This window comes from Myotis daubentonii, chromosome 2, assembly GCF_963259705.1.
Source record: "Myotis daubentonii chromosome 2, mMyoDau2.1, whole genome shotgun sequence".
Lineage (NCBI taxonomy): Eukaryota > Metazoa > Chordata > Mammalia > Chiroptera > Vespertilionidae > Myotis > Myotis daubentonii.
Window position 1 is genome coordinate 68,324,110 of NC_081841.1, and position 26,806 is coordinate 68,350,915.

Here is a 26,806-nt window from a genome sequence, read left to right on the forward strand (position 1 = left end):
AACAGCTTTAAAGGGCGCTCCTTGGTTTGAAGAACATTAGTGTCTTAAAATAGCAAACTTCCCTAGATCTTCTCAGGTTCCTTCTAGGAAGCCTTCTCCACAGAGTGAAATGCCGCCCTGACCTTGGCTCCAAAGGGAAATTCCTGTTTCCCCTTCCTGTTCGCAGTGGCATGACGGGACACAGGGCCCAGCCCAGGCTCCGGGGAAGGCGAGAAATTCAGCCCTGATTCTGGCACCCACGGGCCCAGGAAATGCGGCCCGGAGATGTTCTATGCCTCTGTTTATTCTTCTGTGAACAAAAAAAATGCTTATCTTTTTTTTCTTTAAAATATATTTTTTATTGATTTCAGAGAGGAAGGGAGAGGGAGAGAACGAGATAGAAACATCAGTGATGAGAGGGAATCATTGATTCTCGGCTGCCTTCTGCACGCCCCACCCTGGGGATCGAGCCGTGACCTCCTGGTTCATGGGTCGATGCTCAACCACTGAGCCATGCCAGCAGGCAGGAAATGCTTATCTTCATTTTACCCATGGGCTTAAAAAAATTTTTTTTAAAGATGCAAATTATATGTCATTTATTTATTAAATCATTTCATAATAATGTATTTGTCCTTAATAGGTCTACCCACATTTACAAAATACATGTTGCTGGAAATCTTGTCTGTTCTATTGGCTACTTATTACAGACAAGAGAGGGAGTGGTAAGGTTGATGATGGTACTGACACATGTGTGGGCTTCATCTTCACCTCTCCCTGACTTGGTTTTTCTAACTGCGCTGGGAAGGGATCCTTGGTTGATCTGGTTGCATGCACACTGGGGGCATGCACCCTTCATTCTCTCAGGTTGCATGGCAACTGGATGAGCTGTGGCAAAACAGGTTACTGAACACTGTGACAGGGAAATGAAGACAGGCTGCTGCCTTGCCCTGGGCCACCTCGCTCAAGGCGGCGTAGGCTGCTGGCAGATGTAAAGCACAGGAGCTCTCCGCAGAGTCCTGGTGGGGGAGATGTCTGGTGCTCACTGGGGTGCATATCCAAGACACAGAGAAGATAGAGCAGGTGTGATTGAAACCCGTGACACTGGAGCACTGGGAAAATGAGGTTGGTCTAAGACAGTGGTTCTCAACCTTCCTAATGCCACGACCCTTTAATACAGTTCTTCATGTTGTGGTGACCCCCAACCATAAAATTATTTTCGTTGCTACTTCATAACTGTAATTTTGCTACTGTTATGAATCGGAATGTAAATATCTGATATGCAGGATGTATTTTCATTGTTACAAATTGAACATAATTAAAGCATAGTGACTAATCACAAAAACAATATGTAATTATATATGTGTTTTCCGATGGTCTTAGGGGACCCCTGTGAAAGGGTCATTCAATCCTCAAAGGGGTTGCGACCCACAGGTTGAGAACCGCTGGTCTAAGAGGAGCAGTTTAACTCACCTAGACCGGTGGTCAGCAAACTGCGGCTCGTAAGCCACATATGGCTCTCTGGCCCCTTGAGTGTGGCTCTTCCACAAAATACCACGTGCGGGTGTGCACGTACAGTGCGATTGAAACTTTGTGGCCCAGCGCAGAAGTCGGTATCTTGTGGAAGATCCACACGCAAGGGGCCAGAGAGCCGCATGTGGCTCGCGAGCCGCAGTTTGCCGACCACTGACCTAGACAGTGTCATTGTGCTTGCCGATGTGATTACAGCCTGGACAAGGAAGTGAGGCTTGGAAACGAAACAAAATTAGGGTGGGAAGGGTGTGCTGAAAATCAAAGGGGCATGAAGAACTTCAAAGTCAATGCAAAAAAAAGAAGTTGAAAGTTGGATACAGCTGTCAAATTCTGCAGCGAAGGCTGGAAACAGGCAGGAAAAGACCCAAAAATAAAAGCCAGGGGGAAAAAAAATCAAGATGAAATGCTCAAAATGTTTTCCTCTCCACTGCACCAGCAATCAGCCGCTTAGCGAGAACTGAGTGAAGAGCTGGAGGAAGGTAAACATGCATTCTCCCCTCAGGCCACAAGCAAATGCCCGGGTTGGTTCCTGGGCTCTGGGTGAGCCCTGTCCGAGGCCACCGCTCGTCCCGGCGGGGGCCAGGGCCAATGATGTGCAATGAGAGCTCTTTCCCTGAACCCACTGGACTCCCACGGGCTGCGCCGTCTTCTCCGTGGTGCAGTTCCTGACTTAATGACATAGAAACCTTGGGCATGAGGCAGCATGACAGCGATGGCCATTTGCATTCGAGGTCAAAACTTGCCCAAACTGCTTTGGGCAAGATCAACACTGTCATTCCGTTTCTACCTTCTTGCTCAACACACGTGAGGAGCAAGGTGTGGCGGTAAGTGTTGGTCTGCGTACAGTTCCCGTGTACAGTTCCTAGAGGAGGATTCCAACAGGGCACAGCCCTGGCCTCCAGGGTTCTCGCTCGCCAGAAAACAGCTAGGCAACATGCAACCCAGGCAGTTTATATTTAGCTTTGGAAAGAAAGTCTATGAGCCAGAAACCAGAAGAGCATTTTCTTAGAGAAACATTGTTATGGGTCTTTAGATCCCCAAGCCAACCCTCAAAATTTTCTTTGGGCAAAAATCTGTCTGATACCTAATCGCTAAGTGTAACAATATGTCTTTGGGAAAAATGCTTCCAAGGATCCAACTTAGTCAGCAGGGGTCCTTTTCGCTTTACAGAGGCTGGACAGCCTGAGCGAAGGTGGTCTCCAGTGGACTCTTGCACAAACCCCAGGGATAATAAAAAGTAGGCAAAGCAAGCATGGGACTCCCAAGGGTGTGGGGCGTGGGGAACTGGGGAGGGCCTGGCTGGCACAAGGCCGGTCCAGGCTGGCTCCTGGTTGATCCCCATCTTCAATTCTGTTCATGTCAGATCTGCCATCGCACCACCTCTATTCTTTCATCCCTTCTTCTCTGCAACGAAGCTCTGTGTGCCGATTACATCAGACACTCTGCTAGGCACTGGGCAGTTCCTGAAGTGAGCAAGACATTGGCCTTACCCTGAGGAACAGAACTTTTATTAAAATTTGAACTTCAGATAAGAAACACTCGTTTAATTTCCAGCGGCTGGAATAGCACCTGGCACATAGTCACTACTCAATACTCGCTGAATGGATGAAGGAGCTCCCAGTGACAGATGCATGCGATTGTGACTGTCCCTTCCCAGCATGGTCTGCAAGGCCCTCCCTGCTCTGGCCTTGTCCTTATGGTCTAGTAATGCCAAACCCCGCCTCTATTGTGCAGACATCACTCGGGGGGTTTGCTGGGACTTGGCTCATAGTGTTCTTCCTTCCAGCATCCCTGTCTTAGTCACCCCCTTTTGGGGTCCCCTCTTATCTACATTTTCCCACAACTAACTCCTATCTTAAAGTTAATTTATTAAACAAATATTAGTTGAGCACCTACTACCTGGGAACTGGTGATTTGGTGATGAACAGAAAACCATGGCCTCATCTGTCCTCACCCTCAGGAGTATAGCCTAGAGAGAAGACAGAGAATAAGGGTGACACAACCAACTGTCTGGTGATAACTCGATTAGTGTTACCAAGGGAAAGGACAGGTGCCATTAGCACACAAGCAGCGGGCCCCTTCCTAGTGTTGAGGGTCAAAAACTGCTTCTCTGGTGAAGGGATGTACGCTGGGGGAGGAGGGGGGAAGGGGAGGAATTGCTATGGAGGCAGGGAAAATGCATGAGCAAAGGTCCTGAAGTGAAAGGAGCAGAACATGGCTGAGAACTGAAAGGAGCCCAGGTCTCTGTTGGGCTTCACCATCGGGAGGAAGCCCTCCTTAGCTCCCCTGAGAATTCTTAGATACTTACTTGGATCGGCCACGATTCTCCATTCGCAATTCCATCACCACCCTGCATGCCACATCTAAAATAAAAAAGCATAATATGCTAATTAGACCGGGCATCCTTCTGGACGTCCTTCTTTCCAGACAAAGCCAGAGCCGGTGGGGGCTGTGGCAGAGGCGGCAGAGGGCCCTGGCTGTGGCGGCGGTGGGCGGGGGCTGGGGCCAAGTCCCTTGCACAAATTTTGTGCATCGGGCCTCTAGTCGTAATATAATCTGTATTGATGAGTCTGCCTTCCTGTATAGACCACAAACTCTTAAAATTTTTAAAATTTTATTTTTAAGTTACAGTTTACATTCAGTATTATTTTGGTTTAGTTTCGGGTGAAAAGGCAATCAGTTTTGAAGTTCCAGCACTTAGTGTAGTGCATGGTGTGTTGAAGATAATTGGTAAATGTTAGTTGAATAAAACAATGAATGAACGCATTGAATCAAGTTTTTCGTACAAACAGTTATTAAAGCAACAGTGAGCTCAAAATTATACTCCCTGACAAATCCCTGAAGTGAAGCTTGTCCGTTGAGCTAGTTAAGTGCCGAGCCACAGGCTTTCCCAATCAGCCCAACTATGGAAGAGCCTTTAATGAGATGGGAGGCGCTTCCCTGCTCACCTGGCACAGTGGGTCCAGAGGAGCGGAGGGTCATGACAGGGTTTTCTTAAAACAGCAGCAGCAACAACAAAGCATTTTGGTTGCTCCAACACATGGATGAATGTCAAGACAATATAATTTTAATTGTCAAGAGACCCCTGGTTTCATAATCCAGTTATATTCTAAAAGAAAATTTAGGGGAACCACATAGAGCCGCCAACTTTTTTACTTGTTGAACAAGGTCAATAAAAAACAATCTTGTTATGCCGTCAATTCGTTAAATAAAAACCCTCAAAGGGGAATCCTTTGAATTAAACACATTTAGCTTTATGAAAAATGATCTCCATTGTCTTCATTTTGCTGGGACCCAGTGCAATTTTTTTGAGGAGTTTGCAGTGACCGTTGGGAATGCCTTTAACCACCTGCAAGAGCAGTGAGCTCAGAAAACACCGGCACCGACAGGCAGGCCTGGGGAGGAGCCATCTCCATGAGGGAAGTCTGGGTCAGGAGGGCCCAGCTGGTGGGCAACCTGGATTTGCAATCTGCACCCTGAAGAAATTTTCTCTAGCAAAATGGTCAAAAGCAAACGATAGGGGATATATTCATACCTCAAAGTTTGTTACTTGGACTAAATATTGCATTTTCAATTTATAAATACAAGGTTGGCCTGTATTTGTTTGGTATTTATGCTGCATGTTCATTTGGAAAGGGTACTTCTCAATTCTTTCAGCAATTGTTTCTCTCCAAAGTGAGCAACCTCATTCTCAGGAAGAGGGTTTGCCTCTCAGAGGGAAGAAGGCAGGAGCAGTGAATGAGGGAGCTTTTGTCCTAGAATTTAGACATACTAGTAAAACTGGTTCTGTTTACAAATCAGTGAACAGAAGTCACTAACATGGAAGCTGAAACTTTGGCTTCTCTAAGGAGAAAAATATAAATTTCTCTTAAAATAATTTGAGCAACAGGAAAAAACAATCAAATTTTCAACATGCCTAATCTCTCTGGGTCACCCTGGGCATTGATTTGAACAGCAAATATCTAAGTGGGTGACATCTGCTCTTCTTTAATTCAATTAGGTTGACACAAATGAACAGCTGAGAAGAATAGCCCAAATGAGGATTGTTGAATATGACTACAAACCTGAGTTTGCATCTGCAATGGGAATAAACACTGCCCATCAAACAGGTACACACACAAGTTCCCTTTTTAATTTTGTATTGTCTCCTATTAAAATTTTAATTCCAAATTATTTTTTAAATATATTTCTATTGATTTCAGAGAGATAGAAACTTCAATGATGTGAATCATTGATTGGCTGCCTCCTGCACGCCCCCTACTGGGGATCTAGCCCATAACTAGGATATGTGCCCTGACCAGAAATCAATCTGTGACCTCCTGGCTCATAGGTCGATACTCAACCACTTAGCCACCCTGGCCAGGCTTCATTCCAAATTCTTTAACTGGAGGTTGTGTGCTACGGCATTTGAAAATATCCTGTTGGTCTAATTCTTCCTCTGTGAAACCCGTAATCACTAGAACAGGAAAGCTTAAAGAAATTCCTGTTGTCTTTATTCAATACCCATCTCATTCCTGCACCCCAAGGTACTGGGGGAGTATTTTCAATATATTGTTTCTTTTCACTGGCATCCTCTCGCTCATGTGATGAGGGTTGAGGGGCAGATGGCAGTTCAAACTGTTTGAGGGCAATCCTGGGATGGAGAGAGAAAATGGCATAGTAGACAGGTCTAGGTTAGAGAAGGGCCAAAGTGGTGTTTATATTCCAATCCGGAATCCTAAAGAACAGATTAGGAGGCAAGTCCTTCTGCAGGAAAAGAAAACAAACTAACTAAACAAACAACCCCCCCCCCAAAAAAAAAACCCCACAAAAAACAAGATAATATCCCACCCTTGCTTCAATGTGAAGAAATTTTAAGGTATTTACTCACCCCTTCCAACATTTGGCCCCGAGTCTCAAGGAAAAGTAAAGAAAAGGCACTCCCACTTAATCCTATAGTGATGCATGGCTCAAAATTCCTTCTTTGCTTCAAATGCTTGTAGATCAAAGCAAAAGCTGAGAAGGGATAAGCATCTATTTGCCAAGACTTCCCCTGTGGCCTGTGGCTGTCGTGTTCCTTTCTGATGTAGGCCTGGGAGGATTTTCTCCAGAAAGGTCTTTCCCTGACTCAACCTGTTGGAGTGTTTTGTGTCTAGGAATGATTGCCCAGGAGGTGCGAGAGGTCCTGCCCAGAGCCGTGAGAGAGGTTGGTGATGTCACCTGTGAAAACGGAGAGACGCTGGAGAACTTCCTCATGCTCGATAAGGTAAGCACAGAATAGATACCTGCCTCTAGAGCTGTAACCAGGGGGAACCCCCTTCTGTGACATCACAGTGCGCGAAACATCCACTCAGGAAACAGGAGAGTAGGAAGAATTCTTCCCCCACCTGGGGAGTAAGTTGGTGCCAATTATCCCACACCGGTCATAGGCACCCCAACCAAGTCCCAGAGGCAAAAAGAAACAGGAATATAACTGGCCCTGAGAAAATCCACTTAAAACAAGGACTGAAATCACAAGAAATAGTGACACTTGGATTAGACTTTGTCTTGAGAAATGGAACTAAAACTCACAAAAGTAACTTATCTCACATAGCATTGAAACAATGTGCTCCTCCTTAGAGTGGCGGGAGTGTTAAGTGTTGATTTTTTTTTTAGCACAGTTTTTCCACAAAATTGTATGTGTTTGACTTCCCCGGCACAGTCATAAAGTGGGTCATTTTTACAAAGATGTTCATGAGCCTCCTCATTTTCTCCGGGAGCCTGTCTTCATTCCCAGATATTCACAGCGTTGTCTTTTGAGGGAATGTGACCATGCTTGCGGATTCACTCCTCTTCCCTTGTTCAGGGGTCCAGGGCTGCCTTTCCCCTGACTGATCACGTCTGTTAATTCTGTGCAATCCCGCATCTTTTGCGAACTTTGCCAATTCACTCGGCTGCTGGTTAGCTTTATGTTGCATTATTATATTTGATGCTGGGAGGGGAGACTGATTGACAGGGGGATTTTATAGCCATTGGGAGAGATGTTTGAGCAAGACAATTTCAAAGTACATAAGAGTCAGTGGGGGATCTGACCAGATTCTGATTCAGCACGAATGGGGTGTGACCAGTGGTCCTTCTCACCGGCCTCCAGGTGATGGCACTTGCACCAGCCCTGCTGGTCAGCAGGCTGCATTGGAGTAGCAAACTAGAAGGGTCATTTTCATGGTAGACCCTTCCATAGTCTTCTGTCTGCAAGTTCTCAGACAGCAAATACTTAGATAATGGGATCTGGATGGCCTGCTCAGCCCTAGGCTGCGAGGGCTGAGTGGCAGAAGCCGGGTTCCTCCCTCCTGCTTCCCAGGATCACGTCTTCAATAAAATAAATTTTTTTCTGTCTCTCTCAAACCTGGACTATCACTTCACTTGAGAGGTGTATCATGAGAAATTTATTTTTGTAAAGTACTGAAGTTTTCAAATAACTTACTTAAATCTTTTATATTTACTTAAAATATAAACTAGATCCACTGGTATTCATATAATAAAGTCACCTCACTCTGACATCTTCATAAGCTTCCTGGGCTGAGAGAAGAGAGAAGGCGCAGCTGCCAGTCTCAGGATACAGCCTTGGGAGTGTGCCACCAGGCCGCCAAGGCGGGCTCTTGGGGTTACTTGTCAGGTAGCAGCTATATCAGTCTGGCTGTGACCCTCCCCTACAACATGCAGGAAAGAGATTTCTGTGTTTTCAATGTAGGTAATGTCTGCCCGGGGCCTCATGACTCTCATTGTTCAGTAAAATGATTAGTTCTCCGCCTGGCCCCGTATCTTCCCATTCCCAGTTGAGTTGAATGGGGACAGTTGGGAGTATTAGCAACAGGAGTTCCAAGGGCCATTCCTCACTTCCCCCAGGAGAGGCTACAACCCAAGTTCATTCCTAGGAAGGCAAGTGCAGACCCTGGGAAAGTAGGGGGAGGCATTCTTGTTCCAGACAGCCGGGCTCATTTGTCACCTGAAGAGCAAACCATACCCAGGCAGAAACAAGCTGGGGATATGTGTCTCTGTCCTAAAGACTCATCAGCTGTATCTCAGCACCAAGACCTCCCCTGACCACCTTATCTGAAGTCTCCACCTCACTCGGGTTCACTTTGTGAGACTCAGGGCCACTGTGAGGGTGTGTCACGTCCTTTTAGAAATTAGAAAAAGGTACTCCCTCTGGCTGCTGGTGGGTATATGAGTGTTCACATTTTCTTAAAATTTTCTGTATGATGATAATCTATGTATATAAAAGCCTAAGTGACCATTCGACCATTTGACGAATAGCTACGTTGCACACTGACCACTAAGGGGGCAGATGCTCAATGCATAGGCATGGAAACATGGAACAGACTAATGAATCTCAGAGGGAGTGGGGCGGGAGGAGGACGGGAAGATATTAATCAAAGATCTTACATGCATACTAGAGGCCCTCAGCCTGGCCTTCGGGGATCAGGCCAAAACCAACAATCCTACATCCCCCCAGGGGTCCCGGATTGCGAGAGGGTGCAGACCAGGCCGAGGGACCCCACCAGTGAACGAATCCGTGCACCAGACCTCTAGTTTTTATACTAAATGTTGGGAAAAGAAGTCATTGTTCACACACTTAAAACTGCAATTTAAATATGGTGTCAGCAGGTGGTGGCAATGCTTTGTCAATCAGATAGGCCTGTGGACTAGGACCTGGAATTTCACAAAATAGCTGAATTTATGCTATTCAAAGTTTTCAAAGAGAATATTTTCGAGTAATCTTTAAAGAAGTAAAGTCTTTAAGTATAATTCAGTTCCTTTCTGATCAATGCTAACTTCACTTGATCTGTGAAGCCTGACACCTATGTCGGCGTCACTTCCTCCCAGTGGGTCGCTTAGCTTGCTTGGACTTCACCTGCAAAGCACTTGGGCTACTGGACTCCGTCTCGGCTGTTCAGTGCACCACTGCACCTCCCAGCTACTCACACTGAGCAGAGAGCTAAAGAGGAAAGAAACTTTCCACAAGAGTGGTGTCTCTCAAGGTGCAAAATCCCCTTCATCCTTCCCCCCAGAGGATTTGTCCTTATTGTTGAAGCTAGAGCGAACATACCACAGTCCTCATTTTACTGCTCTTTTACTTTATTGCATTCCCCAGCCCACTCCTTATCCTCATCTCCTCTTTCACTCAACCCTCCACAGCAATGGAGCCACTCTAATGGGTTTCATATATACCCTTAGATGTCTGGGCTTTCTGGAATATGATTCAAATGTCTTTGAATTATGAACTTCTGCTCATAGTCTGATGCATGGAATTCCTTGGCTTGTGTCTTTTCCTTCTCCTTCTCAAATGGATCCCTTGACCACAACTATGAAGCTATGAGTGTTCTCACACAGGCCTCCGTGTGACTCTGGGTGGGAGGTTTTCTATGGAAAACATGCCATAGAGTTGGTCAGTTCTAACTCGTAACAGCAGTGCATGAGGCTTACTGTTTCTCTATATACTCAACACCTGACATTACCAGACTTTCTAAATTTTGCAATCTGATTGGGGTAAAGTGATACTGTACTTTTTAAATTTGCCTTTCTCTGATAAGTAATAAAGCTGTGCATTTCTTTCTTATGTTAGCTACTGGGATTTCTCCTGTGAATTGTTGGGCCCAGTTTTATATTCGGTTGCCTGTCTTTCTCAGAATGAGACTATAACTTTCCACTTGAGGCCACTTTATTCCTTCCCAGGGCTCTAAAAAATAAAACTAATGGGCCAAAGCTGTAGCAGTGCCTTAAGACAGGGACAATTATCTCCTACTTCAGTGCCTTGTTGGCTTCCTTCCTAGTGCTAATTACAACTTAAAACTATATTATTTACTTGTGGTTTACTTGTTGTTGGCCAGTTTCCCCCACTAGAAAATGTGCTCTCTGAGCCCCTTTCTGCCTTATCTAATAGTTTTATCTAATGGTGCACCTAGAAACATGGTCAGACACCATAGCTGCTTGATAAAGAACTATTGATTCTGTCCATTAATTGAATATTAAGCGACATGTGCCAGGTATTTAGTTGGCCCTGGGGAGTCACAAGACACAGTGACGGCCGTCAAAAGGAGCTCACACCTACCCCAGGGAAGACAAGAAATCAAAGAATTGCAACAAACTGTGACATGTGCTAGTTCAACTGGAAACTTGTCTCAGCGGAAGGACTCAAGCCCTTCCACAGAAAATTCCACCCAAACAGAGATAAATAAAGCCAGGATTCTACAGCACACATAAGGCGACCATGAAACATCATTTTAAACAGTTTTATAAAGCTGTGTTCTCCCCATGTGAAACAGAGGTCAAAACACAAACCCAGGGAAATGAACCCAGGACGTGTCCTCTTTGCAAGAGGAAAATGCAAACCGCTCCTCCGGGGGCCCGGTAGACGTTCAGCTGGAGGGCTGAGCTTCCACACCGTCTCCGCAGCCTGCTTTTCTGGTTTGGAGATCCTGTTTTCTTAAGTCCATGTCAGGGCCTGGAGAACTACCCACAAAACAAACTCCTGGACAAAGATCTAAAGCCGAGTTCATCCAAAGCCCAAACAATTGTCAGACACACCCATTGGCTGCAGACAGTGTTTCTCCCTTTGGCAATCATTTTCATAATGCTCAATTACAGGCTGTTTTATTCCCATGATCTGATTATAAATTGTCAGTCCATGCAACATCAGATGCCGCGAGGAGAGATTTTCAAGTCTGTGACTCTCACTGGGAAAGAAATAAGAGCCTGTTTCAACTTCTCCCAGCGTTCTTTGCCACCAGGCTTAGGCACCCCTTCTCAGTGTCATTGACCGAGGACAAGCTGTAGTTCCTGAAGACAGGAGATCGATTGCACGGCCTGGCTGCTCCCCAGGGCTGTGGGCTCACTTACTCTCAGACCTACAAGTGACCTGGGAGCTTGCAGTTGTGGTCTGCAGGGTCCCAGGGCTTCCTAGCGAGTGAGGGCGACTGAAGGGGCATCCATCCATCCCCCTCTCTCCTGAGCCGGTCTCCTCCCAAAGGGGAAAGGACCTAACCAGGGTGGAAACCAGTTGGCTGGGTACAAATGAGCCACTATCCCACTGCCCTGGGGACTTTCCACACTAGTGTTTCTTTGCTTAATTCACCTGCCTTGTCATGGGCGTTTCCTAACACGGGGATTTGGACCTTTGTCTCCTTATTTTCTGAGAGAAACCTTGGATAAAAAAAAAATAAACTGGAAGTTGGTCACTCTCTTCGGTCTCATTAGAGAACAATGCTATGGCCTCTCAATGCCTCACAGCATGAACTGCCCTTGTAAGAATATATTCATTTATTTAGTCAGCAAATATATACAGTGGGGCCTTCACTTACGAGTTTAATTCGTTCCATGACGGAGCTCGTAACTCCAGTTACTCATATGTCAAATCAACAGTGAACGAGTGAGACACGTGATGCTGGGCTGATATTGTGGTGTTCACTGTGACGTTCGCTGCACCAACTAGCGGTGGGGTACCTGAAGCTGGCTCGTAACCCGAATTTTAGCTAGCAACTCAAAGCAAAATACCTGCCAAGAGACGGCTCGTATCTCGAAAAACTCGTTAGTCGGGACACTCGTAAGTCAAGGCCCCACTGTACTGAGTTCCTGTCTGTGCTGGAGCATCGGCAGTGGACACGACGTGGGGCCCAGTCGCTGTGTGTTCGTAGCAAAGGTGAATCTGACACCGAGTGTAAGGCCGGTGGGAGGAGGAGGGGGAGGGCGGGAGGTTCAGGTGAAGGGAGAAGCCTGTGTGGGTTCCAGAGACGAGACAGAAGAGAACACGTTCTGTGAAGGGCAAAGGGTTCAGTATGCTGGGAGCACAGAGTGAGAAGGCGGCGATGGTGAGAGACGAAGCTTCCATGAGGGGCCCGCTCTAAGCTAGGGAACAGCTCTCATTTCACAAAGGCCTCCCTGTTGTTGGCCTGTGCGCGTGTCCTTTTCACACTGCCCTCCGTGTCCTTTCGGAAAACGTGTGCACACCGTGCCTATGTGCCCTCACCCCAAAGCCAGTCGCAACGAGTGGGTAGAAGCTTCTTGTGTAATCAATTTGAAGCAGGTGCCACTTCCCCCACAAAGTCTCGTGAGCAATGTTGGTGGCAAGCCAGTTTCATCGTTTTTGCATCACAGCTGGAAAGTTACATTTCTGCTGAGGTCATGGGTCCCATTTAAAATGGTCAGTAATGCCCTGGCCGGTGTGGCTCAGCTGGTCGAGTGTCCTCCTATGCACCGAAAGGCTGCCAGTCTAATTCCTGGTTTAGGGCACATGCCCGGATTTCGGGTTTGGGGCTTAATCCCTGGTAGGGAGGCGTGCAGGAGGCAGCCAATCAATGATTCGCTCTCATCATTGATGTTTCTATCTCTCCCTCTCCATTTCTCTCTCTCTAAAAATCAATTTAAAAAATCTTAAAAAAAGAAAATTGTCAATAATAAGGGTACAGAGTTGATTAATTAAATTAGGTTCAATTATAAAATAGTTTTTAACCAATAATGGGCATCAGTTGGGAAAGCTCTTCAAAATGTCTCAGCCTTACGCCCATCTCATGAATACAAACAAGCTTCTATGTGGCACCTGGGTGTGTGTATTTAGAAAGAGCCCCGCAGGCATCTGGGTGCACATTGTGGTTAAAATGAACTCACAAAGATCATTCACTTGCATCGAAAAGGACATTTTCAGAAAATAGGTTATTTTTTGAGCATATTTATACAGCGGTGGGGAAAATAGGTTTACAGTTTTCATACAAACAAGTAATAAATAATTATCCTATCTAATAAAAGAGAAACATGGTAATTGGCGTACGACCGCTACCCTTCCCATTGGCTAATCAGGGCGATATGCAAATTAACTGCCAGCCAAGATGGCGGCCGGCAGCCAGGCAGCTTGAAACTAACATGAGGTTTGCTTGCTTCAGTGACAGAGGACTCCAATGTTCCCCGCCTGCCGCTGCAGGCCTCTGAGCTGCAACTCTAAGCAACTATGTAACAAATATAGAAGCTAAACAAAACCCCAGAAACCTGTTTTAGTCCGCCAGGCTTCAGCCAGCAGGATCGCAACATTGTAAGCAAAGGCCAGAAACCTACTTTCAGCAGCGGAGGCCTAAGAGCTGGAGCCAAGCCTCAAAGGTAAAGCTGGCCCAGAATAAAAAAAAAGAAAAAGAAAAAAAGGAGTGGTTGGGAGCTTCAGTCACCCCCAGCCTGAAAACAGCCATCATCCCCTCACCCAGACTGGCCAGGCACCCCAGTGGGGACCCCCACCCTGATCCAAGACACCCTTCAGGGCAAACTAGCCAGCCCCCACCTGTGCACCAGGCCTCTACCCTATATAGTAAAAGGGTAATATGCCTCCCGGCACCAGGATCAGCATGACAGGGGGCAGCGCCCAAACCCCCTGATCGCCCTGCAGCTCTGTGTGTGACAGGGGACGGGGCCACAACCTCCCTATCCACCCTGCTCTGTTCATGATAGGGGAAGGCGCCCCAACCCCCTGATCAACCCTGCTCTGTGCCTGATAGGGGGGAGCTCCCCAACCCCCAATCGCCCTGCGGCTCTGTGTGTGACAGGGTGCGGCGCCCCAACCCCCTGATCGGCCCTGCTCTGTGTGTGACAGGGTGTGGCACCCCAACCCCCCCCTCCCCCCATGGGCCCTGCTCTGTGTGTGATGGGGTAGAGCCATAACCTCCCCATCGGCCCTGCCCTGAGTGTGAGAGTGGTGGTGCCCCAACCCCCTGATCGACCCTGCTCTGTGGGTGATAGAGGGCAGCGCCCCAACCCCCTGATCGGCCCTGCTCTGTGCATGACAGGGGCCAATGCCCCAACCCCCTGATTAGCCCTGCTCTGTGCATGACAGGGGACAGCGCCCCAACCCCCTGATTGGCCCTGCTCTGTGCGTTACAGGGGATGGCACCGCAACCTCCCCATCGACCCTGCCTTGAGTGTGACAGGGGGCAGTGCCCCAACCCCCCAATCAGCCCTACCCTGAGCGTGACTGAGGGTGGCATCACAACCTCCTGATTGCCCTGCTCTGTACATGACAGGGGCTGTATCCCAACTCCCCAATCAGCCCTGCTCTGAGCCCGACCAGGGGCTGCACCTAGGGATTGGGCCTGCCCTCTGCCACCCGGGAGCAGGCCTAAGCCAGCAGGTCGTTATCTCCCGAGGGGTCCCAGACTGCGAGAGGGCACAGGCTGGGCTGAGGTACCCCCCCCCCCCAGTGCACAAATTTTTGTGCACCGGGCCTCTAGTATAAGAATAAACTGTTTCACATACTTACAACTATAAATCTACTTTTTCCCACTCTGTCCTGGCTTCACCATGATGACAGAGGACAGAAGTCAGAGCATTTTAGTAAGAGTCAGTCCCCAGAACACGTCCTAGAAAATTAGTTTTGGTAATTTTCCACTGGATCCATAATGTCAGGGCCTTCATTATAATTAGGGAGGTCCGAGTAAATTCCCTCTCCACTTTTATTTCCTCCTAAATGGGAAAGAAAGCACATGAATTATTTCTGGCCTACTGGATCCACTTAGTGCCAGCAAATTTGAGTTGGAGGAATCAGAGCTGGCTTGTTATCATTGGTGACAAGTAACTGGACAAGGCAGCCGATGCTCTTACCATGTGAGGCAGCATTGAAAGTCCTGGGGAGATGCTGCAGGACCATCATGGCATGGTTTAGAGGGCACGTTAGCATCCTTCTCCATGATCTGCTTTGGTTGGGCTAAATCGCAATTGAATGTATCAAGGAAACATTTTTTAAAAAAGAAGAAACAAGTTGCCAGTAAAAATAAAAATATACAGGGTGTCCCCAACAATGTATGAAGACTTTAACAGCTGATAACTCAATTTCAAAAATGAAATGTATTTTAATAAACCCTGTCTATAAATATTCAAAGTGTGTGTATACATTTTGGGGGGGACACATTATATATGTGGTATGGTTGTGCCAGTGAGGACGCAGAGAAGTGGGTAGATTCAGGAGATTTAGGCTGTTGAGCTGACAGCACTGCCCAATGGACCGACCGCCTGTGGGGAGCGCGGCGGGTGGGAGGTGTGGGGGGATGGGGATTCGGGGGGAGGGAATCAGACCCCATGGCTGGGAACCTGATTTGGATTTGAGGGTGGACATCAACTGGCCATCTGATCCACTAAATAAGATAGTTATCATTATAGCACAAAGCTTTCTGCAATGTGAACATAGGAAATAGTGACATGACATTTACTATGATTTATAACTATAGAATGTTATTCTTATCTTCACAATTTTTGCCTTATACTTATTAAAACAAATTTAGAAGTAAAAGAACATCTATACCAGAGTTAGAACTTTTAGAAGAGCTTTTGTCTGGAGATTTTTTTTTTGGTTGGTTCATGTTTTTTGATTTATTTATTTTTAACATTTTTAATGAAAAATTTCAAACATATACAAAAGAGAGAATATTGATGAAACCCATGTATACTAGTATACGTCACTCATTTCACAGTTATCAATTCATGTCCAATCTTATTTTTTTAAAATAAAGTATCCTCCCTCACAACTGAATTGAGAAATAACTGGCACATAACACTGTTTAAAGCATACAACATGATTACTTGATACACACACATATATTGCAAAATTATTACTACAGCAAGTTACATATGCATGCCCTCACATAATGACCTTTTTGGTGTGTATGGTGAGAACATTTAAGATTTACTCTGTTGGAAAGAAAAAGTTTCTCCTCCATCCTTATAGATTCTTATGTCTGGTTTAAGAATTAAGTTGACACGGGACAGATAACCAAGGAAACCCCAAGTTGAATTTTGTACATATTGGGGCTCCATAAGAAAATGAGGGCCCAGAGGCAATCCGGCAATTGAGGCTTATATGCCATCCAGAGCTCAGGGGAAGGGGTTGGGAGTCTGAGACTTCCAAGGGGAGGAAGGCAATTTACATGGTGAAGAAACAAATGTTTGATAAACAAATGTTTGCTATCCCAAGCGGAGACAATGAGACACAGAGAGGACTTTGAACAAGCAGGGTTGCTGAGTTCATGTCCCCACCCCTGCCCTCTAGTCACCACACCGGGATCGTATTCTTCAGAGTAATCTAGGGTGATAGCTTCCTGAAACAGGACCTCTATCTAAATTGGTTTAGGCAGTGAAGGAGGAGGTAGAAAGCTCTTCCTAAGTCTTTTGTTTCTTTAAAAAAAAAATAATTAGCCAAAATAACCTTTATGCCAATGAGACATATTTTGGGGTGGCAAAGTCCTGCTCCCCTATGACTCTCCTAGCAATGATCAAGTATATAATACAGTGCTGTTCACTATTGTAGTCACCAGGCTGCACATTATTAGAGCCCCAGAACTTACTCATCTCAAACTGGGTTTGAGTGCATACTGTATATATTTACCACTGTAATATCCTCTTGATGAATCGACTCCTTTCTCATTATATGATGACCTCCTTTGTCTCTTGTCAGTTTTTTACTTAAATTCTATTTTATCTGATATAGTTATAGCCATGCCTGCTCCCTTTTGGTTTCCATTAGTCTCCTTTTCCATCCTTCCACTTTGAGCCTATGAGTGTCCTTAAAGCTGGCAGGAGCCTCTTGTAGGCAGCATATAGTTGGGTTCTGTGTTTTGTTGTTGTTGTTGTTTACCCATTCAGACACTCTCTGCCTTTTGACTGGAGAATTTAGTCCATTTTTGTTTAAGGCAATTATTACTAGGTAAGGACTTACTAACACCATCACATTGTTTTCTGGCTGTTTTTCCCTTGTTCCTTTTTTCCTCTTTTACTGTCTTCCTGGGTGAATTTGATGGTTTTCTGTAGTGAAATGCTTTGATTTTCTTCTCTTTATCTTTTTTGTATCTTCTGTAAGTTTTTATTTTGTGGTCACCATCAAGCTTACATGACATACCTTATAGATATAATAGCCTATTTTTGGCAGATAGTAACTTAACTTCGATCGCATACAAAAACTACCCATTTACTCCCCTTTCACATTTTATGTTTTTGATGTTATAATTTACCTCTTTTAAAAAATATATATATTTATTGATTCCTTACAGAGAGGAAGGGAGAGAGATAGAGAGTCAGAAACATCGATGAGAGAGAAACATCAACCAGCTGCCTCCTGCACACTCCCTACTGGGGATGTGCCTGCAACCAAGGTACATGCCCTTGACCGGAATCGAACCTGGGACCCTTGAGTCCGCAGGCCGACGCTCCATCCACTGAGCCAAACCGGCCAGGGCTAGTTTACCTCTTTTAATGTGTGTACCATTAGCAAATTATTGTAGCTATAGTTATTTTTAATACTTTCGTTCTTTAACCTTTATGCTAGAGTTAAGTGATTTATATACCGTCATAGTTCAATAGTAGAGTGTTCTAAAACTGACTATCCACTTACCTTTACCAGTCTGTTCTGTAGCAGTGCGTGTCTTTAAACTGCATGAACTAAGCCTTAAATTCATTATGTTCAGCTTCTGAATCCTTTCTGAGTGGTTGCTTTACAGCTTTGAAACCCTTAAAACTTTGTTTTGCACGATGGGAATCTCAAAGGCACACACCTTTCAGTTTGATTCCCCAAACCACAAAACAGTCTTTTTCATTTGGCCTCTAGCTCATTACAATAGAGGACTAGCTACTATGAGCCCCCAAAGAGTGCTGTGAGGTAAGGAGGGGAGGTACGGGATCAGGGTGGGAGTTTATGAGAGCTTTCCAGGGTTGCTGTTATGGCTGAGAGATAGACACTCGTGTTCCTATGACAACTGAAGTGTATTGGGTGGGGGAGGGGAAGGCTTTCTTACTCTGGCTTTGGTTGATTTCCCTTTTCTTGCTCTTTCTGACCTGTCACTGACTTTCTCTGAACAGAAAGAGTTAAGTATTGCTGTTGTTTTAAAGTCTGTTTGGGAGTTAGGCTGAAATATACAAGAAAGCTCATGGGATGTTAGGGCAGAAATGAACACCTCAAGAGCTTTCCTCTCCTTTGCAGATGAAGAAACTGAAGCTCAGAGAGGTTGTGTTTTACTGGGTCTCACAACCAGTAAGTGGCAGAACTCAGAGAAAAGCCCAGGTCTTCATTCTTCCTCCTTCACCTGAGCAATTCGATGCACATTTTACCCGGAAGAACTGGAGTCATTTCTTAGGATTATTTAGTGACACACACGCACACACACACATCAACATTCTTTTCATGACTCTTAAATATAGCACATGACCATTGGAAATAATTCTTCAGAGTCCAAACTTGACAGTGTCCTCCAGCTCCATTCTCTCTCTTGGGTTACAAGGACATATTTCCATTTTATTGCAAATTGAACATAAGCACTTTTACTATGCAGCCAGCAGTTTAACAAAACCGCTTTAAGAGGTAAACCTCTACAGATTTATCTTGACTGAATTCAAGGCCGTGCATAACCGTTTTCAGTGGTGTCTTTGAATGTCTTTGAAAGAGCTGTGGACAGTTCTCTGATGGCATCGAATTTATAAATTTATGCACTTCATATTATTTTTATTTTTAGGACCAGATCTTTATGGAAAATGTAGGTGCAGTGAAGCAGCTCTGCAAACTAACCAACAACCTTGAAGAAAGAATAGAGGAATTAGAAATATGGAACCGGAAGCTGGCCAGCCTGAAGCGGCTCAGTAGTCGGAAATCCTCAGCCAGTGATGCGAGCTCCACCAGGTATGCCCAGGATTGCCAGAGGGATTTGGAGAAAGCAGTGAGTCTTTCCATAACTAGGTCAGGCAGCAACCATTCATTTCTGACCACTAAGTCCCTGTTCTTCTCTTAGAATGTCTTGGAACACAATTGCCTTAAATGATCATTTTCTTTTTTTTTTCTGTTGCAGCTTTAGTGATTAAACAAAACATCACCCACCTGTTTAAGAGCAGATGTTACAAGAGGTGTTACATTTTAGTAAAAGGGTCGCTTCTCCTTTAACTAGGCGAGGTGGCTATTTCTAAATTTAGAAAAACATGTTTGGTCCTCAGGAAAACAACTTTTATTATTTTTATTATTTAAGGAGGTAAATGCACAATTCCTGGGGTATAATTTTGAAAAAAAAGAGAGAGAAATATAATGCAACGTTTAATGCATTCATTTATGCTTACTGAGGTTCTTTTCCACAAGAGGAACTCTCAATTGCCTTGACTTTTCCTTCTTTAAATTACCACTGTATTACAATAAAAAAAGTCATACTGCTGTGTTAGCGACAGCCTGGGTCTTTGTCATGTAACTGCTGGAGAGGCATTTAAATAGTAATTAATTCTCTCTTTCTTTTTAAAGCAAATTTAGCAGAATTGTTCGTACTCCTCCAAGAAGGACCATTCCCAAAAAAACCAACAAGGTAAATAAACTTACATGTATAATTAACAGAAATAATATTTTCTATGAAAAAAGTCTTTACAGAAATTTACCAAGATTTTTTTCTTCATTTCTTTGTTAGTGAAGTTCCTAGTTTGCATCCTTAATGCATTTAGGTATTTAAATACTAGCTGTTTAATAGATATGATCTGTTTTTTTTAGAGAGGTTTAGAGAAATGACTACAGAACATGTTCAGTTCAGAAATAGTATTCCACCAGTTTTTATTTCACCATCAGGTGAAATTGCTGGCCTCCACATGCATGTGGTCCTGGGCTGTCAGATCTCAGTGTGGCTGCCTTCACTCCACACAGGGCCTTACCTCTGACTTCAGAAGATTCCAAAGGATATCAGCTAATCTTCAAATCCCTCTTCTCCCTTTGATATTTCGTACTATACATGCAAATAGAGAGTAGGTATTCACTTGCTTGCAAAGGTTAAAATGCGATGGCTTTATTAATGGACAGAGAACTTTCATCTAGTAGGATAGCATTTACAGTAAAAAGTGAAGGTTGATCATTTATTAATTTAAAGGACACCCTCTCTGTTACAAGGTGTGTTAGGGAGGGAGAAGCTGCAATACTCCCTTTCTAGCTGCAGTGCATAGATAGCTGTGAGACTCAGCTTGCCCCCTCTGACCCACCAGTGTTCCAAAGCTGGTCCTTCCCTGAGGAAGAGATTCATGACCTCATCCTGGTAAGGGATGACCTGATGTTACGGCCATTGCACTAGTTTTCTCTCTACTCCTCATGTTATGCTACATTGAACAATTCTAAAAGGACTACAAAAAGTTTAATATTCTAACTAAAAACTATTACAATATTATGTTGCTGATAAGCTTCTTGATGTACCGATAAATGTAAATACATGGATAAATACATATGTGAAAAAGTCTTCTTGGGCAAGTTACTTAATTGCATTAGAAAATAGAGATAATAATAGTATGACACCTTACAAAAATTGTTGATAGGATTAAATGAGCTAAAGCCTTTAGCACAATGTCCAGCATATAGCAGGTACTTAATCAACACAAAACATTAAAAATATTGTGTAGGGAAGGTGCCCTGTGTACTAACTAGTTTGCAATGGGATGGGCAGGAGAGTATCTACATCCATAGCGACTCTAATAGGTGCAATTTGGTCATGTGCAACCTCAATAGCTTGCATCTTGCACCCAAAGAATCTCTTTATTTTGCAGTTACCTCAGAAAATTAACAAGGATATAGTAGTATGGTCCATGAAAGCAGACCCATGTCTGTCTTCTTCATTCTATGCCCCAGGGTCTGGCACATAATATTGGCAAACGAATGCATGAATGGAGAGCTCAGTCTGAAAATATTCCTTGAAGTCTTATAGTCTAAATTAAAAACACTAAGTGTCTTGGATGTGTGGGTGGGTTGGGGGTTGGGATGTGAACACAGAATCAGGAAATGATATAGGCATTGAAGAGCACCCATTCGACTTGGAGACCTCTTGAAGTCAATGTTCTAGGAAGGCAGATAAAGGTGAGATGTGACCTCTTCAACTAAAGAATTTCAAAGTAGCCAGGGAAGACCAGAAGTAAAGGCAAAGAACAATTGTTTCTGAATCTGATAAATATTGCAGGAGCTCAGAGTGCTGCAGGAGTATTATGGGAGCCGGGTCTTCAAGGAAGAGTGAGTGTTGGCCAGACTAACAAAAGCTATAGGGAGGTTTCAGATGGAATGTTATGAGCAAAGGTCTGGGAGCTGGCACTCATTGAAGGATTAAGTGGGAGTTGGTTAGGGAGGAGAGTAGAAGATAAGCCTGAAAATATATGTTAGGCTCAGTTTCTGGATCACCAGGTTAAGGAGTTCATTTGGTAAGCCATGCGGACCTTTTAAATCATAACAATTAATATCTAACTTGTAGGGTATTTCCTCCTTTTACGTAAGGAGGCAGCATAGCATTGTGGTTAAGAGCACAGATTGTAAAGCCAAATGTTTTTGGTTCATATCCTGGCTTTGTGACTTACCAGTTGTATGATCTTGGGTGAAGAACCTAGCCTTCCTGGGCCTCATTATCCTCCTTTTTAAAATGGGGGTAACAGTTCCTGTCTCAGAAGATGGTTGAGGATTATTATGAAGATTAAAAATAGGGTGTTCAGAAGAGTTGATGACACTTAATAAGGGCTGTAGATGTGTTCACCATTATTAGTACTCAAGGAATTCAAACAAAGACCCATTTTAAGCAATTTCTTAACTACCATCATCATTTAATTTCCTTCCGGTCAAAAGCATAATTCTACCCTGTACTCCCCAAGAGGAAGAAAGCATAATACTCCCTATTGCATTAGCAGGAAAACTCATATTTAAGAAGCACCTTATTTAAGGGGACAGCAAACCTCTCCTATCTGTTTGGCCAGATTTTCCAGCAGTTGCACAGCTGTCTAGCCTGCAGCTGTTGGTCCATTCCCCATATGCAAGTTCCATACCAATATGTGTCAGTCCTAAAGGTTTGTCTCATTCACTTCCTAGAGACTGTAATTTATTAATTTTCATGTCCCTTGTCATGTTGTACATATTAGTACTTTATGAATATTTGTTGAATGGATAAATAAGACACAGGCCCAGACTGTCCTTAAAAAATCGGTGGTGAAATTAGATACAGATGTATAAGATTTGAGAAGACACAAAAATCTTTTCCATGGTTTGTCATGATGCCTAACATTCTTCCACTGGGATTTATTCTATCATGTCTTAAAAGCCTTTTGATTTTGAAAAGTATCCTATTAAGAGAAGTGGACATTTGGCTTCTGACAGTATCTTGTGTTATAGACCCTCTTCTCCCATCAAACTTCAAGAATAAACACTAAATGAATGGCACAGATGATCATCTGCAGAACATCAGGGAAAAGAGAGTTCACTGGAGCCTGGAGTATCAAGGGAAAGGAGGGAATTGAAGTGGCTTTTGAGAGAACTTTGTTTTCAGGGAGGCTGAGATGGAGGGAGATGTAGGATGAAGGGAGCACACTTACCATCCCAAGCGAGCAGCGAAGAGTCCCCCCTGGGAGTGAGTCTTCAGGCGTCCTTTCCGCAGTTTGTGTTACCGCTTTATCATTGCTCATTACTGAATCTTTTTATAGGTTTATTTTTCAGGAAAAGAACAGTGGTGTCCTAACTGGGTTTTCCAGACCTTGGTTATAACGCTCATTGCTGTGATGACATTTTGGTAAGAAAACGTCCATGTTATGCTATGGGAGCTCCCGTTCTTCCCATCTTCCTTTTCTCACATGTGCAGGAGGCCTGACCTTTTACTTACTTTGGAGACAAGGAGCCCTTTAAACTGGGCTTTGACCTTTGATTCAGCTTAGAGGTGAGGGAGCCCTTTATAAACTCATGCTTGGGAGGAAAGCAGCCCAGGATTTCTGCACTTGAATGTACGATGAAGGGTCATTTTTTTGTCGTCAGTCAACTGATGTTTTGTAACAGGTTACTGTGCCTTTCACGTGTGTGTGTGTGTGTGTGTGTGTGTGTGTGTGTGTGTAATTTTTAATTTTGCAAAGAACTTTCTCAAATTCATTGGCCTACGTGGGAGAAGACAGTGAGTAAGTAATCAGGTACAACCCACTCTCCCCTGGACAGTCATCCTTATTAGGATTCTTCTAGATTTTTCAGTGGAGACGTCACACCAAAGGGGCCGTGAGGTTACCCGAAGATGTACAATATGACGAAGTTGTAGCCAAACTAGCTAGTAGTTAAAGCAAACGAATACAGTTAGGACCAAAGTCTTTGCTATGCAAGCTCTGGGTCCCTGTTGTCTGCCATCCCTCCCCTGCAGGGACGTGGAGTCGCCCTACCAGGATGCAGGAGCCTTCTGGCTTCTGGTCTCCAGGTTCCCACTGCTGCTGTGATGCCCCTCGGACTCTGAGCCCTGGTCATCTTGCCTCTGTCCTCCAGGGCTTCTTGTTCTGCCGGGGTCCAACCCCAGCAGGTCCAGGGGTCCCCAAAGGTGTAGACGGAGTCGGCGAAGAAGGAATGACACGGAGACAGCGTTCAGTTGATCAGCAGCCTAGCCAGGATCTACAGCCAGGATCTCCAGCCAAGTTCTGGTCTGGATCTCCAGAGAGGTTCTGCTCAGGTTCTCCAGTCAGGTTCAGTCCAGGATCCCCTGCCATGCTCTCTCACCAGGCTTTGCCTCAAAGCTCCGAGGCCAGTCCCTGTCCAGGATCCTCCGGCATGCTCTCTCCAGCGAAGTTCTTCTGTCTCTAGGTTCCGTGTAGGTTCTGTCTTCTTGATTCTGTTCTAAGTTCTGAGTCTTTCTGTCTTGTTACAACTGTATTTATACCAGTTGATTCAATCCTATCAATCTCTATTACAAAGGTTAGGGCGTTTCTTATCTCCATTCCAGGGAGAAAAGATTATGTAGTTTAAGCATGATTGTTCGTAGTTAAAGGGATTAATTACCCGCCTGGCACTTAGTTAAGAGGTTTTATTCCCTCCCTAACTTCAGGGGAAAATCCCTACCTGGGGAAACCACCTTTCTCAGAGACCTTGGTTAAAACACATAGTGCCAAGAACAGTATGCCATATATGCCAGGTCCCTTGAAACAGCAAGCATGGACCGGCTCCCGGCAAATTCCCCCTTTTTTATTTTTTAAAAGCAGGCATTAAAAAGAAAAACCCAAAATGCTCTCTTATATCCATTTTAAGAGTAGGATTGGCGCTTTCCGCTATTACCTGAGTCCTGATCTATCATCCCAGGGAGAGCTTGCCAATCCTGCACTTTCCCAGGGTAGAAAGGCTGCAGTGGGGTTAAGGATAAGGCTTCTTGGGCCTACCTTCTCCCATGCCATTACATTTACCTTTCCTTCCTCAGAAAAGCATGGACATATTTCTTGTATAAAATGTTCTGTCTGACTGGGAGTAACCTTAATTCCTCTGCTAGCAAGCATATATGTTAAAAGATCAATACAGAGTCTTTTTTCTTTAGACTCAGTATGGCACATCTTCTCAATCTAAGGATCAATACAGAGTCTTCTTTCTTTGGACTCAGTATGGCACATCTTCTCAATCTAAGTTCTGTGCTATCCACCTTCTTACCCTATTTATCCTCTATAGGGGGGTCTGTAGCACCCTGGTGGAGTCCTATCCGTCCCGAGTGTGGAGGTTTTCAAGGGCGGGGGGGGGGGGGGGCTTACCTAAGGGAATCCTGTTCCAGGGATTCCCAAAGGTGTGGACGGAGTCGGCGAAGACTATCCACCCTCTTCCTATGGTGGAGTCCTATCCGTCCCGAGTGTGGGGTTCTCAATGGGGGGGCTTACCTAAGGGAATCCTGTTCCAGGGGTTCCCAAAGGTGTGGACGGAGTCGGCGAAGACTATCCACCCTCTTCTTACGGTGGAGTCCGATCCGTCCCGAGTGCAGGGCGCTTACCTAGGGGTACCCTGTTCGGGCGCCATATGCCGGGGTCCAACCCCAGCAGGTCCAGGGGTCCCCAAAGGTGTAGACGGAGTCGGCGAAGAAGGAATGACACGGAGACAGCGTTCAGTTGATCAGCAGCCTAGCCAGGATCTACAGCCAGGATCTCCAGCCAAGTTCTGGTCTGGATCTCCAGAGAGGTTCTGCTCAGGTTCTCCAGTCAGGTTCAGTCCAGGATCCCCTGCCATGCTCTCTCACCAGGCTTTGCCTCAAAGCTCCGAGGCCAGTCCCTGTCCAGGATCCTCCGGCATGCTCTCTCCAGCGAAGTTCTTCTGTCTCTAGGTTCCGTGTAGGTTCTGTCTTCTTGATTCTGTTCTAAGTTCTGAGTCTTTCTGTCTTGTTACAACTGTATTTATACCAGTTGATTCAATCCTATCAATCTCTATTACAAAGGTTAGGGCGTTTCTTATCTCCATTCCAGGGAGAAAAGATTATGTAGTTTAAGCATGATTGTTCGTAGTTAAAGGGATTAATTACCCGCCTGGCACTTAGTTAAGAGGTTTTATTCCCTCCCTAACTTCAGGGGAAAATCCCTACCTGGGGAAACCACCTTTCTCAGAGACCTTGGTTAAAACACATAGTGCCAAGAACAGTATGCCATATATGCCAGGTCCCTTGAAACAGCAAGCATGGACCGGCTCCCGGCACTTGTTCTTAGTCTGACTGTTCACATGGTGAAAGGGGCATTTATCTATCCTTTGAAAAATGCTTTGTTAGCGTGGGAATGGACCGGCTGCTGGGCTCATTTCAGGGGAAACAGTCATTCTCAGAGGGAAAGTAGGGGATGGAGCCAGGGTACTTCCACTCCTTTCATCTAAAGCAGCTTCCTGCTATAGAAGACAGTGGGGTCTCCGTCTGCCTGTCTCCCCTTTCCATTTTAACTTCTCCCTTGCTCCTGCCCACGGTGGGAGCATCCCCATTACATTTGACAGAGAATTCCCATTAGAAGCCATTCCCCTTTTCTCACTCTCCTAAGTGTGCTTGTCTTCTGCTGAGATTCCTGGCTCAGGAGAGTGTGAGCACCACCTCAGACACACTCAGCATTCTCTAGGTCAGGGGTCCTCAAACTACGGCCCGCGGGCCACATGCGGCCGCCGAAAACATTTATCCGGCCCGCCGGGTGTTTTTGCCGCCGCTGTGTGCATAGGAATTCGGTCATAGTTTTTTTTTAAACTATAGTCCGGCCCTCCAACGGTCTGAGGGACAGTGAACTGGCCCCCCATTTAAAAAGTTTGAGGACCCCTGCTCTAGATTCACATATTCCCGTGAAAACCCAAGGAAAGGCTACAGGAGCTCTAACTCTGACATAAAGAGGCTGCTTTTGAAACGTGCTCATTAGAGCTTATGAATTCCAATATTGCTGACCGCCAAGATGGCAAATGGGTGGAATTAGGCTTGTTATCCTATTTCTGACCCGTGGACTAACTGAGAAGGGTCAAAACCAGAGTTTGCCCCCAAAGAAAGGAGCAGATGGCCATGTTACTCTAAGATTCTAGAAGTTCTCTGAATCGTGCATTGAAGCAGATGTCAGG

The 26,806-nt window shown here is 45.1% G+C and overlaps 1 protein-coding gene across 4 annotated transcripts in view; it reads left to right on the plus strand.

The window, feature by feature from the left end:
- Positions 1–26,806, plus strand: part of MYRFL (myelin regulatory factor like) — a 120,973-nt gene that overhangs the window by 77,349 nt on the left and 16,818 nt on the right. For all 4 annotated transcript variants that reach the window (XM_059683611.1, XM_059683612.1, XM_059683610.1 and 1 more), the window contains 5 exons: positions 5,510–5,618; positions 6,645–6,754; positions 18,996–19,159; positions 19,763–19,823; positions 22,942–23,027. In XM_059683611.1, the coding sequence (XP_059539594.1) occupies positions 5,510–5,618; positions 6,645–6,754; positions 18,996–19,159; positions 19,763–19,823; positions 22,942–23,027 (530 nt within the window). The remainder of the gene's footprint in view (positions 1–5,509; positions 5,619–6,644; positions 6,755–18,995; positions 19,160–19,762; positions 19,824–22,941; positions 23,028–26,806) is intronic.